Source organism: Salvelinus alpinus, chromosome 22, assembly GCF_045679555.1.
Source record: "Salvelinus alpinus chromosome 22, SLU_Salpinus.1, whole genome shotgun sequence".
Classification (NCBI taxonomy): Eukaryota; Metazoa; Chordata; class Actinopteri; order Salmoniformes; family Salmonidae; genus Salvelinus; species Salvelinus alpinus.
This window is the reverse complement of record NC_092107.1, coordinates 5,484,579-5,497,384: the sequence shown is the minus strand read 5'-3', so window position 1 is coordinate 5,497,384 and position 12,806 is coordinate 5,484,579. Positions and strand designations below refer to the sequence as shown.

At 42.8% G+C, this 12,806-nt stretch overlaps 1 protein-coding gene across 5 annotated transcripts in view; it reads right to left on the bottom strand.

Annotated features, from left to right (window-relative positions):
* The window catches only part of LOC139548865 (BCAS3 microtubule associated cell migration factor-like), a 325,394-nt gene that overhangs the window by 285,265 nt on the left and 27,323 nt on the right, over positions 1 to 12,806 (bottom strand). For all 5 annotated transcript variants that reach the window (XM_071358768.1, XM_071358769.1, XM_071358765.1 and 2 more), the window contains exons 8-9: positions 8,112 to 8,219; positions 7,935 to 8,011 (exon numbers count right to left, since the gene is read on the bottom strand). In XM_071358768.1, the coding sequence (XP_071214869.1) occupies positions 7,935 to 8,011; positions 8,112 to 8,219 (185 nt within the window). The remainder of the gene's footprint in view (positions 1 to 7,934; positions 8,012 to 8,111; positions 8,220 to 12,806) is intronic.

The following is a 12,806-nucleotide window of genomic DNA, read 5'->3' as shown; positions in this document are numbered from 1 at the left end:
AAGAAAATGCAGAGGGCTGAAGAAAGAAAGATGAAAACATTTGAGGGAGAAAAAGGGGAAACACCAAAACCCAAACCTCACATCCCCACCTCATCCCCAGTCCACACCACTCTAAAGACAAGCAACAACTTAAAACAACCCACATTACAGGACGCCTGTGTTGCTGCTCTTCCTCCCCAAAGACATCTCCATTTTCCAAGGATGAAGCATCATTAAGAGTGATTAGCAGTGATTGACTATACTCATTGTCCTGTGGCCCTGCCAGCCAGACATGGAGGGGAAAGGCAGGCGGACAACACATTAAGTACATATTCTCCTAACAGCAGTTTGTTTACTGTCTGCAGACAGCAATGGCCTTGTTACAAAGAATGTTTCACGTCATCCTGCACTGTCCAGGGGTCATGTTCAGCTGGGCACAAATGAGCAAAACAACCCAATGAGCAGTCTTATTGTACTAGTACGATATCGCCCAGTTTCACTCCTTTTCAAAATGTTTTATCCCCTTCAGTGCCTTCTGAACACAACCTAGGAAGGTAGTGTAGCTGTATGATGTTGAGTTGTAAACATGCTATAAACACACTCAGAGATGTTGATATGTGCTAAGCTACCAGAGGACTCCAGCATGCTCTACCATTAAGTTTCAGTTAAACAGTTTAGACCCGTTTCAAAGACTTGTTCGAAACGTTGTGCTCCTTGAGGAGGCATGGTGGTTTGTGAATGGTGGGGTAAACGCTGCCAGTACCTGTCTTCAGTTGGTTGTTTGGGCTGGGTGATACCAGCGTGACAGACCTGCTTGTCTCTGGTGCTGGGATGTTTGTGTGGAAATGCTGATGTGTTACGTGACTGGGCTGGCTCTGTGTGTTGGTGCTACTGGCTATATAACTGTTAGTGGGTGGCTATGTAGCTTCAGTGTTCTCACAGATGTGCACAGAGATCGACACAGGACAGAGCATCTGTTCCAAGATGATATGTCCATTGATTTCACTGAAGAGTAGATGCATCTGTGAGTACTAATAACTGTATGCACTGGTCTAGTGTGTGTGTGTGTGTGTGTACGTGTATACCGTATGTGTGCGAGTGAGAGTGCATGCATGCGTGTGTGTGTGATCGTGGTGATAAGAATAGTGTGTGTATCGGCAGGATAGAAATGTGGCCTCTGGTAAGACAAGGGGTAGCGGACTTTGTATTTTTGTAAATAACTGCTGGTGAACAATATCTAATGAAGTCTCAAGGTTTTGCTCGTCTGAGGTAGAGTATCTCATGATAAGCTGTAGACCACACTATCTACCTAAAGACTTTTAATCTGTATTAACCGTAGCTGTCAACATACCACCACAGACTGATGCTGACACTAAGAACACACGCAATGAGCTGTAAACCGCCATAAGCAAACAGGAAAACACTCCTCCAGAGGCGGCGCTCCTAGTGGCCGGGGACTTTAATGCAGAGAAACTTAAATCCGTCTTACCAAATTTCTATCAGCATGTTAAATGTGCAAAGGGGGGGATTTTTTAATTTAAAAACACCTTTACTCCACACACAAAGCTCTCCTTCGCCCTCCATTTGGCAAATCTGACCATAATTCTATCCTCCTGATTCCTGCTTACAAGCTCAAATTAAAGCAGGAAACACCAGTGACTCGATCAATAAACAATTTGTCAGATGAAGCAGATGCTAAGCTATAGTACTGTTTTTCTAGCACAGACTGGAGTATGTTCCGGGATTCCTCGGATGGCATTGAGGAGTACACTACATAAGTCATTGGCTTCATCAATAAGTGCATTGATGACGTCGTCCCAAAAGTGACTGTACGTACAGTTGAAGTCGGAAGTTTACATACACCTTAGCCAAATACATTTAAACTCAGTTTCTCACAATTCCTGACATTTAATCCTAGTAAAAATTCCCTGTCTTAGGTCAGTCAGGATCACCACTTTATTTTAATGTGAAATGTCAGAATAATAGTAGAGAATGATTTATTTCAGCTTTTATTTTTTTCATCTCATTCCCAGTGGGTCAGAAGTTTACATACACTCAATTAGTATTTGGTAGCATTGCATTTAAATTGTTTCACTTGGGTCAAACATTCCGGGTAGCTTTCCACAAGCTTCCCACAATAAGTTGGGTGAATTTTGGCCCATTCCTCCTGACAGAGCTGGTGTAACTGAGTCAACTTTGTAGGCCTCCTTGCTAGCACACACTATTTCAGTTCTGCCCACACATTTTCTGTAAGATTGAGGTCAGGGCTTTGTGATGGCCACTCCAATACCTTGACTTTGTTGTCCTTAAGCCATTTTGCCATAACTTTGGAAGTATGCTTGGGGTCATTGTCCATTTGGAAGACCCATTTGCGACCAAGCTTTAACTTCCTGACTGATGACTTGAGATGTTGCTGCAATATATCCACATAATTTTCTGCCTCATCATGCCATCTATTTTGTGAAGTGCACCAGTCCCTCCTGCAGCAAAGCACCTCCACAACATGATGCTGCCATCCCCGGGATTCACGGGTTGGGGCGGTGTTCTTCGGCTTGCAAGCCTCCCCCTTTTTCCTCCAAACATAACGATGGTCATTATGGCCAAACAGTTCTATTTTTGTTTCATCAGACCAGAGGACATTTCTCCAAAAAGTACGATCTTTGTCCCCATGTGCAGTTGCAAACCGTATTCTGGCATTTTTATGGCGGTTTTGGAGCAATGGCTTCTTCCTTGCTGAGCGGTCTTTCAGGTTATGTCAACATAGTTTTTTGTCAACTGTGGATGGTTTTGTTGACTGTGGTTTTGTCGACTGTGGATATAGACACTTCTGTATATGTTTCCTCCAGCATCTTCAGAAGGTCCTTTGCTATTGTTCTGGGAGTGATTTGCACTTTTCGCACCAAAGTACGTTAATCTTCAGGAAACAAAACGCGTCTCCTTCCTGAGCGGTATTGTCACGTTCTGACCATAGTTCTTTTGTATTTTCTTTGTTTTAGTGTGGTCAGGGCGTGAGTTGGGTGGGTATAATCTATGTTTTCTATTTCTGTGTTGGTTTTCTGTGTTTGGCCTGATATGGTTCTCAATCAGAGGCAGCTGTCAATCGTTGTCCCTGATTGGGAACCATATTTAGGTAGCCTGTTTTCTGTTGTTTTTTTTGGGTGTTTGTCTTCCGTGTCAGTGTTTGTCGCCACACGGTACTGTTTCGTTTGTTCACATCATTTATTGTTTTGTTTAGTGTTCTGAGTTTAATTAAAAACATCATCATGAACACTTACCACGCTGCGCTTTGGTCCTCCTCTCTTTCTCCCGAAGAAGATCATTACAGGTATGACGGCTAGTGTTTATACTTGCATACTATTGTTTGTAGAGATGAACGTGGTACCTTCAGGCGTTTGGAAATTGCTCCCAAGGATGAACCAGACTTGTGGAGGTCTACAATTTTTTTCTGAGGTCATGGCTAATTTATTTTGATTTTCCCATGATGTCAAGCAAAGAGGCACTGAGTTTGAAGGTAGGCCTTAAAATACATCCACAGGTACACCTCCAATAGGCTAATTGACATAATTTTAGTCAATCAGAAGCTTCTAAAGCCATGACATCATGTTCTGGTATTTTCCAAGCTGTTTAAAAGGCACAGTCATCTTAGTGTATGTACATTTCTGACCCACTGGAATTGTGATACAGTGAATTATAAGTGAAATAATCTTTCTGTAAACAATTGTGGAAAAATTACTTGTGTCATGCACAAAGTAGATGTCCTAACCGACTTGCCAAAACTATAGTTTGTTAACATGAAATTGGTGGAGAGGTTGAAAAACAAGTTTTACTGACTCCAACCTAAGTGTATGTAAAATTCCGACTTCAACTGTACATACCCAACCAGAAGCCATGGATTACAGGCAACATCCGCACTGAAGGAAAGAGATGCCGCTTTCAAGGAGCTGGACTCTAACCCGGAAGCTTAGAAGAAATCACACTATGCCCTCCGACAAACCATCAAACAGGCAAAGCATCAATACAGGACAAAGATCGAATCGTACTACACCGGCTCTGACGCTCGCCGGATGCGGCGGAGCTTGCAAACCATTACAGACTACAAAAGGGAAGCACAGCCGAGAGCTGCCCAGTGACACGAGCCTACCAGACGAGCGAAACTACTTCAACGCTTGCTTCGAGGCAAATAACACTGAAAGATGCATGTGAGCACCAGCTGTTCCGGAAGACTGAGATCATGCTCTCCGCAGCCGATGTGAGTAAGACCTTTAAACAGGTCAACATTCACAAGGCCCTAGGGCCAGATGGATTACCAGGATGTGTACTGCGAGCATGCGCTTACCAACTGGCAAGTGTCATCACTGACATTTTCAACCTCTCCCTGTCTGAGTCTGTAATACCAACATGTATTAAGCAGACCGCCATAGCACCTGTGCCCAAGAACAATAAGGTAAATGACTGCCTGCCTAAATGACTACCGACCCGTAGCACTCACGTCTGTAACCATGAAATGCTTTGAAAGGCTGGTCATGGCTCACAACACCATTATCCCAGAAACACCAGACCCACTCCAATTTGCATACCGCCCTAACAGATCCACAGATGACGCAATCTCTATTGCACTCCATTTCCTACCTGGACAAAAGGAACACTTATGTGAGAATGCTATTCATTGACTACAGCTCAGCGTTTAACACCATAGTGCCTCAACTCATCCATTTTTATTTATTTATTTCACCTTTAATTAACCAGGTAGGCCGCGACCTGGCCAAGATAAAGCAAAGCAGTGCGACAAAGACAACAACACAGAGTTACACATGGGATAAACAAACGTACAGTCAATAAAACAATAGAAAAACATATGTAGTGTGTGCAAATGTATTAAGATTAGGGAGGTAAGGAAATAAATAGGCCATAGAGGCAAAATAATTACAATTGAGCATTAACACTGGAGTGATAGATGTGCAAGTAGAGATACTGGGGTGCAAAAGAGCAAAAATAAATAAATAACAACATGGGGATGCTGTAGTTGGATGGGCTATTTACAGATTGGCTGTGTACAGGTACAGTGATCGTTAAGCTGCTCTGACAGCTGATGCTTAAAGTTAGAGAGGGAGATATAAGACTCCAGCTTCAGTGATTTTTGCAATTCGTTCCAGTCATTGGCAGCAGAGAACTGGAAGGAAAGGCGGCCAAAGGAGGAATTGGCTTTGGGGATGACCAGTGAAATCTACCGGCTGGAGCGCGTGCTACGGGTGGGTGTTGCTATGGTGACCAGTGAGCTGAGATAAGGCAGAGCTTTTCCTAGCAAAGACTTATAGATGACCTGGAGCCAGTGGGTTTGGCGACGAATATGTAGCAAGGGCCAGCCAACGAGAGCATACAGGTCGCAGTGGTGGGAGGTATATGCGGCTTTGGTGACAAAATGGATGGCACTGTGATAGACTACATCCAATTTGTTGAGTAGAGTGATGGTGGCTATTTTGTAAATGACATCGCCGAAGTCAAGGATCGGTAGGATAGTCAGTTTTACGAGGGTATGTTTGGCAGCATGAGTGAAGGAGGCTTTGTTGCGAAATAGGAAGCTGATTCTAGATTTAATTTTGGATTGGAGATGCTTAATGTGAGTCAAAGGAGAGTTTACAGTCTAACCAGACAGAACCGTCCAGAGTAGTGATGCTAGTCGGGCGGGTGCGGGCAGCAATCGGTTGAAGAGCATGCGATTTAGTTTTACTAGCATTTAAAAGCAGTTGGAGGCCACGGAAGGAATGTTTTATGGCATTGAAGCTCGTTTGGAGGTTTGTTAACACAGTGTCCAAAGAAGGGCCAGATGTATACAGAATGGTGTCGTCTGCATAGAGGTTGATCAGAGAATCACCAGCAGCAAGAGCGACATCATTGATAAATACAAAGAAAAGAGTTGGCCCGAAAATGTAACCCTGTGGCACGCCCATAGAGACTGCCAGAAGACCTGACAACAGGCCCTCCGATAAGCTAAGGACCCTGGGACTAAACACCTCCCTCTGCAACTGGATCCTGGACTTCCTGACAGGCTGCCCCCAGGTGGTAAGGGTAGGTAACAACACATCCGCCACGCTGATCATCCACACAGGGGCCCCACAGGGATGCGTGCTCAGTCCCCTCCTGTACTCCATGTTCACTCATGACTGTACGGCCAGGCACGACTCCAACACCATCATTAAGTTTGCTGATGACACAACAGTGATAGGCCTGATCACTGACAACGACGAAACAGCCTATAGGGAGGAAGTCCGAGAACTGGCCGTGTGGCGCCAGGACAACAACCTCTCCCTCAACGTAATCAAGACAAATGAGATGATTGTGGGCTACAGGAAAAAGAGGACCAAGCACGCCCCCATTCTCATCGACAGGGCTGAAGTGGAGCAGGTTGAGAGCTTCAAGTTCCTTGGTATCCACATCACCAACAAACTAAAAATTGAGCAAACACACCAAGACATTTGTGAAGATGGCACGACAAAACCTATTCCCCCTCAGGAGACTGAAAAGATTTGGCATGGGTCCTCAGATCCTCCAAAGGTTCTACAGCTGCACCATCGAGAGCATCCTGACTGGTTGCATCACTGCCTGGTATGGCAACTGATTGGCATCCGACCGCAAGGCACTACAGAGGGTAGTGTGTATGGTCCAGTACATCACTGGGGACAAGCTTCCTGCCATCCAGGACCTCTATACCAGGTGGTGTCAGAGGAAGGCCCTAAAAATTGTCAAAGACTCCAGCCACAATAGTCATAGACTGTTCTCTCTGCTACCACACGGCAAGCGGTACCGGAGCGCCAAATCCAGGTCCATGAGGCTTCTAAACAGCTTCCACACCCCTCTTTTACACCGCTGATACTCTCTGTTGTTATCAATGCATAGTCACTTTAATAACTCTACCTACACTACCGGTCAAAAATTTTAGAACACCTACTCATTCAAGAGATTTTCTTTATTTTTACAGTTTTCTACAATGTAGAATAATAGTGACGACATCAAAATTATGAAATAAAATATATGGAATCATGTAGTAACCAAAAAAGTGTTACACAAATCAAAATATATTTAATATTTGAGATTCTTCAAATAGCCACCCATTGCCTTGATGACAGCTTTGCACACTCTAGGCATTCTCTCAACCAGCTTCATGAGGTAGTCACCTGGAATGCATTTCAATTAACAGGTGTGCTTTGTTAATTTGTGGATTTTCTTTCCTTGATGCGTTTGAGCCAATCGGTTGTGTTGTGACAAGGTAGGGGTGGTATACAGAAGATAGCCCTATTTGGTAAAAGACCAAGTCCATATTATGGCAAGAATAGCTCAAATAAGTAAAGAGAAATGACAGTCCATCATTACTTTAAGACATGAAGGTCAGTCAATATGGAAAATTTCAAGAAATTTGAACATTTCTTCAAGTGCAGTCGCAAAAACCATCAAGCGCTATGATGGAACTGGCTCTCATGAGGATCGGGAACAAGGCCCTATTCCCTATATAGTGCACTACTTTTGACCAGGGCCCTATTCCCTATAAAGTAGTGCACTATATAGGGAATAGGGCCTTGTTCCCGATCCTCATGAGAGCCAGTTCCATCATAGTGCTTGATGGTTTTTGCGACTGCACTTGAAGAAATGTTCCAATTTCTTGACATTTTCCGTATCGACTGACCTTCATGTCTTAAAGTAAATGATGGACTCTTTACTTATTTGAGCTATTCTTGCCATAATATGGACTTGGTCTTTTACAAAATAGGGCTATCTTCTGTATACCACCCCTACCTTGTCACATAGGGCCCTGGTCTATAGTGCACTACTTTTGACCAGGGCCCTATTCCCTATATTGTGCACTACTTTTGACCAGGGCCCTATTCCCTATATAGTGCACTACTTTTGACCAGGCACCATCGGGTGCCATTAAGGATACACACACAGTCCCAGCTCCTTACTTGTAACAAAGAACTTTTTGGTGAAGGTACAGCTGTCGAATGCAGCAATCTTCTCCTGCAGGGCGACAACTAGAATCCTACAAGAACCAGGAAAATTACAAATAGTATGTGATTTTCATATAACATGAAACTACAATATATTTATTTGAATGCAAAAAGTGATGCCACCATACGTACTCCTTGTTGCAGTGCAGGTCATAGATGGGCGTCTTGAACTGGATGGACTTGACCATCTCCCCTGTCCTCAGAGAGTACAGGTCCACACAGCAGTATGGGGGGCTCGTCCTAGGCACAGAAACACATCCTATATTTGACACATTCAGTACAAAATAGACAGATATTTTCAATGATTTCTCTCTCAATTAAAGGGCTTTATTGGCATAGGAAATGTTCACATTGCCAAAGCAAGTGAAATAAACAATATGAATTAACAGTAAACATTACACTCACAAAAGTTCCAAAAGAATAAAGACATTTCAAATGTCATATGTGCAAATGGTTAAAGATCAAAAGGGAAAATAAATACACAAATATGGGTTGTATTTACAATGGTGCTTGTTCTTCACTGGTTGCCCTTGTGGCAACAGGTCACAAATCTTGCTGCTGTGATGGCACACTGTGTCATTTCACCCAATAGACATGGGAGTTGATCAAAATTGGGTTTGTTTTAACATTTTGTGGGCAATGTCTCTCGCTCTCTCTCTAACCCCTCTCTCTCCACACACTCACCACCCCTCCCTCCCTTTTATTCACGACACAACGCAGAGTGCCTGGATACAGCACTTAGCCGTGGTATAGTGGCCATATACCACAAACCCCCAAGGTGCCTTATCGCTATTATAAACTGGTTACCAACGTAAAAATAAATGTTTTGTCATACCTATGGATTGCGGTCTGATATACCACAGCTGTCAGCCAATCAGCATTCAGGGCTTGTTTCAGCCTAGCCTAATGACACAAAAAGTTAAGAATCCAAATTCCGATCCTATCTCCTGCAGCACTACTTCTACTCCACTGACCAGCACTGGGCTGCACGCATCAATTAGGTTGTAATGTCGGTCTGCGTTCCCAATCACTCAAACCAACCGAACAGACCGACCAACAGGCCACTATTTCTCTTCTTTATGGTGGAAAATATCTGCTCTTTCCATTCAGGCCTCTCTCTGACAAATGCAAACAGTGGATGAAATACTGTGGCCGAAGCGTTGAGAAAATTACCCCGTTTCAAAATATGCACACATCAGGCCATCACAAAGCAGCCAAGACATCTTAAGCTGTCCGCAAAGCGCCGGGAACATGGAAACACTTAGGGGAGAGTTGAATGGTAAAAAGCTGCAGGGACTGTCCATGTGCTACTTGATAGCCCTGAGTCGCAGTCATGGAGAACCGGAGAGGGTTTCATTTGTCATAATTCTTCCAATGAGGGAATCTTAGAATGGAGCCGATGATAGAAAAGCCAGTCTGCCTGCATCAGTCTCTCTCGCTTCTTCTCCATCTTGTTCCCTCTTATTAATTCGGTCTCTCCCCCTCTCCTCTCCCTCTCTTGCAGCTCTTCCTCTTTCGCTCCCCTCTCTCAATGTTTTTCTCTCTCCTGCTCTCTTTTCCTTGTCCTCGCTCTTGGTCAGTAGTCATGGCTCTTGCTTAACTGCTGTTGGTTCGTGTTAGCCGTGTGTAGACTGGCTATATTGAGTCTTGTCGCTACAGCAAATGTCAAGCAGTATTAGTGTTGGTGAACTCAGGCTGTGTGATGTTCTGGCTCCATGTCTGCCTGGGGACTGGGTAGTACAAAAACTCTAATTAAGTCCTGTTGCAGACATAAGGGGAGACATGCAGGTAACTGCCAAAATAAAGGAAACACCTGAGTAAATTAGGATACCAAGTACAGTACCAGTCAAAAGTTTGGAAACACCTAGTCATTCAATGTTTTTCTTTATTTTCACTATTTTCTACATTGTAGAATAATAGTGAAGACATCACAACAACGAAAAACACATGGAATCATGTAGTAACCAAAAAAAGTGTTAAACAAATCTAAATATATTTGAGATTTGAGATTCTTCAAAGTAGCCATCCTTTGCCTTGATGACAGCTTTGCACAGTCTTGGCATTCTCTCAACCAGCTTCATGAAGAATGCTTTTCCAACAGTCTTGAAGGAGTTCCCACATATTCTGAGCACTGCTTTTCCATCACGCTGCAGTCCAATTCATCCCAAACAATCTCAATTGGATTGAGGTTGGGTGATTGTGGAGGCCAGGTAATCTGATGCAGCACTCCATCACTCTCCTTCTTGAATAAATAGCCCTTACACAGCCTGGAGGTGTGTTGGGGTCATTGTCCTGTTATAGTCCCACTACGCAAACCAGATGGCATGGCGTATCGCTGCAGAATGCGGTGGTAGCCATGCTGGTTAAGTGTGCCTTGAATTCTAAATAAATCACAGACCAGGGAATAGGGCCCTGGTCAAAAGTAGTGCACTATATAGGGAATAGGGCCCTGGTCAAAGTAGTGCACTATGCAGGGAATAGCAAAGCACCCCCACACCTCCTCCTCCTCCATGCTTCACGGTGGGAACCACACATGTGGAGATCATCCGTTCACCTACTCTGCGTATCACAATGCCATGGCAATTGGAACCAAAAATCTACAATTTGGACTCTTCAGACCAAAGGACAGATTTCCACCGGTCTAATATCCATTGATCGTGTTTCTTGGCCCAAGCAAGTCTCTTCTTATTGGTGTCCTTTAGTAGTGGTTTCTTTGTAGCAATTCAACCATGAAGGACTGATTCACACAGTCTCCTCTGAACAGTTGATGTTGAGATGTGTCTTACTTGAACAATGTGAAACATTTATTTAGGCTGCAATCTGAGGTGCAGTTAACTCTAATGAACTTATCCTCTTCAGCAGAGGTAACTCTGGGTCTTTCTTTCCTGTGGTGGCCCTCATGAGAGCCAGTTTCTTCATAGTGCTTGATGGTTTTTGCGATTGCACTTGAAGAAAATGTCAAAGTTCTTGAAATGTTCCAGATTGACTGACCTTAATTTCTTAAAGTAATGATGGACTGTCATTTCTCTTTCCTTATACCACTTCTACCTTGTCGCAACACAACTGATTTGCTCAAACGCATTAAGGAAAGAAATTCCACAAATTAACAAGGTTAATTGAAATGCATTCCAGGTGACTAACTCAAGAAGCTGGTTGAGAGAATGCCAAGAGTGAGCAAAGCTGTCATTAAGGCAACAGGTGGCTATTTGAAGAATTTCAAATATAAAATATTGTGATTTGTTTCACACTTTTTTGGTTACTAGATTATTCTATAGGTGTTATTACATAGTTTTGATGTCTTCACTATGATGTCTTCACTATTATTCTACAATGTAGAAAATAGTAAAAATAAAGAAAAACCCTGGAATGAGTAGGTGTGTCCAAACTTTTGACTGGTACTGTATATTGAAAGCAGGTGCTTCCACATAGTTGTAGTTCCTGAGTTAATTAAGCAATTAACATCCCAATATGCTTAGGCTCATGTATAAAAATGCCCAGTTGTCCAGTTGTCCATTTGGCTACCATGCCTAGTCGTGCTGAGTGATTAGTGCTTTTTGAGGTCTGTTCCGTTTCGGTTCAATTATTAAAACAATTACGGTTTTAGATTACTTTTATTAAATGCACTATGCATTACATGGGTTGACTGCTGTAACACAGAATAAAACAATTAATAAAAGTTCCATGATGGTAGTGACTGCCCATGACTGCTTATCACTTATTAACCATTATTTATTCATCATTACTTCAGTTTAATTAAATATTTCAGTTGTGTATATTACATGTTTCATTTGATGACTTTATTATTTCATTCCAAGTCATCATCTCAGCTCTTTAAAGCTGCTGCCTATTCTGTCTGACAAAATCACTATTTTGTAGTTCAAAGTAAATAAGGCATACTTATGACTGCTGAATACCATCAATCACTTAGATTATGTATTTTCAGGTAGAAATAACTTGCAAAGCAACAGCTGCTCTCTATAACACCTCATGATTGTGGATTCTCTCTTCTGTAGCAGGCGTAAAATAATCTGGACAAGTAGATGCGCAATGGATTATGGTCATTGTAGTTAATAACCATGTTTTTGGCACTAAACTTTGTAGAATATTGGCCTGTTGGAAACTATAACTCCCTACTACATAGCACAGTTCATGCTGGATCTGATTTAACTCTAGAGAACCTGTGTGTTGTGCGCATTGAGCTCACAGAAAAAATACGAATGAAACATAAGTCAAATAATTGAACAAGCATCGGTCAATTAGTAGTTTAAAAACCAACATTTAGGTTAATCACTCAGCACTAATGGTTAGAAGAAGAGATCTGTGACTTTGAAAGAGGGGTCTCAAAAGGAGCATAGGGAGTTTAAAGGGTGTGTGTGTCACCAGATCTCAACCCAGTTGAACACTTATGGGAGATTCTGGAGCCGTGCCTGAGACAGCGTTTTCCACCACCATCAAACGATGGAATTAGACGTGAAAGAATGGTGTCGCATCCCTCCAATAGAGTTCCAGACAAAAGCACATTGAAGCTGTTCTGGCTCGTGGTGGCCCAACGGCCTATTAAAAAGACACTATGTTGGCGTTTCCTTTATTTTGGCAGTTACCTATAGGTCTTGTCCAGAAACAATGCCTAGTCCCTATTCTATAGTGACTCCATGAGCTTCTAACCCACTACTAGCCTGTCTCAAAATATTTAATAACGTCATCAATAAGATTTCAAATGTGCATCATACCTAGAGTAACCTCTAGGGGGAAAATCATATGCGTCTCAAATGACACCCTATTCCCCATAAAGTGCACTACTTTGGGCGCAGACGCTGTCCACTCCCT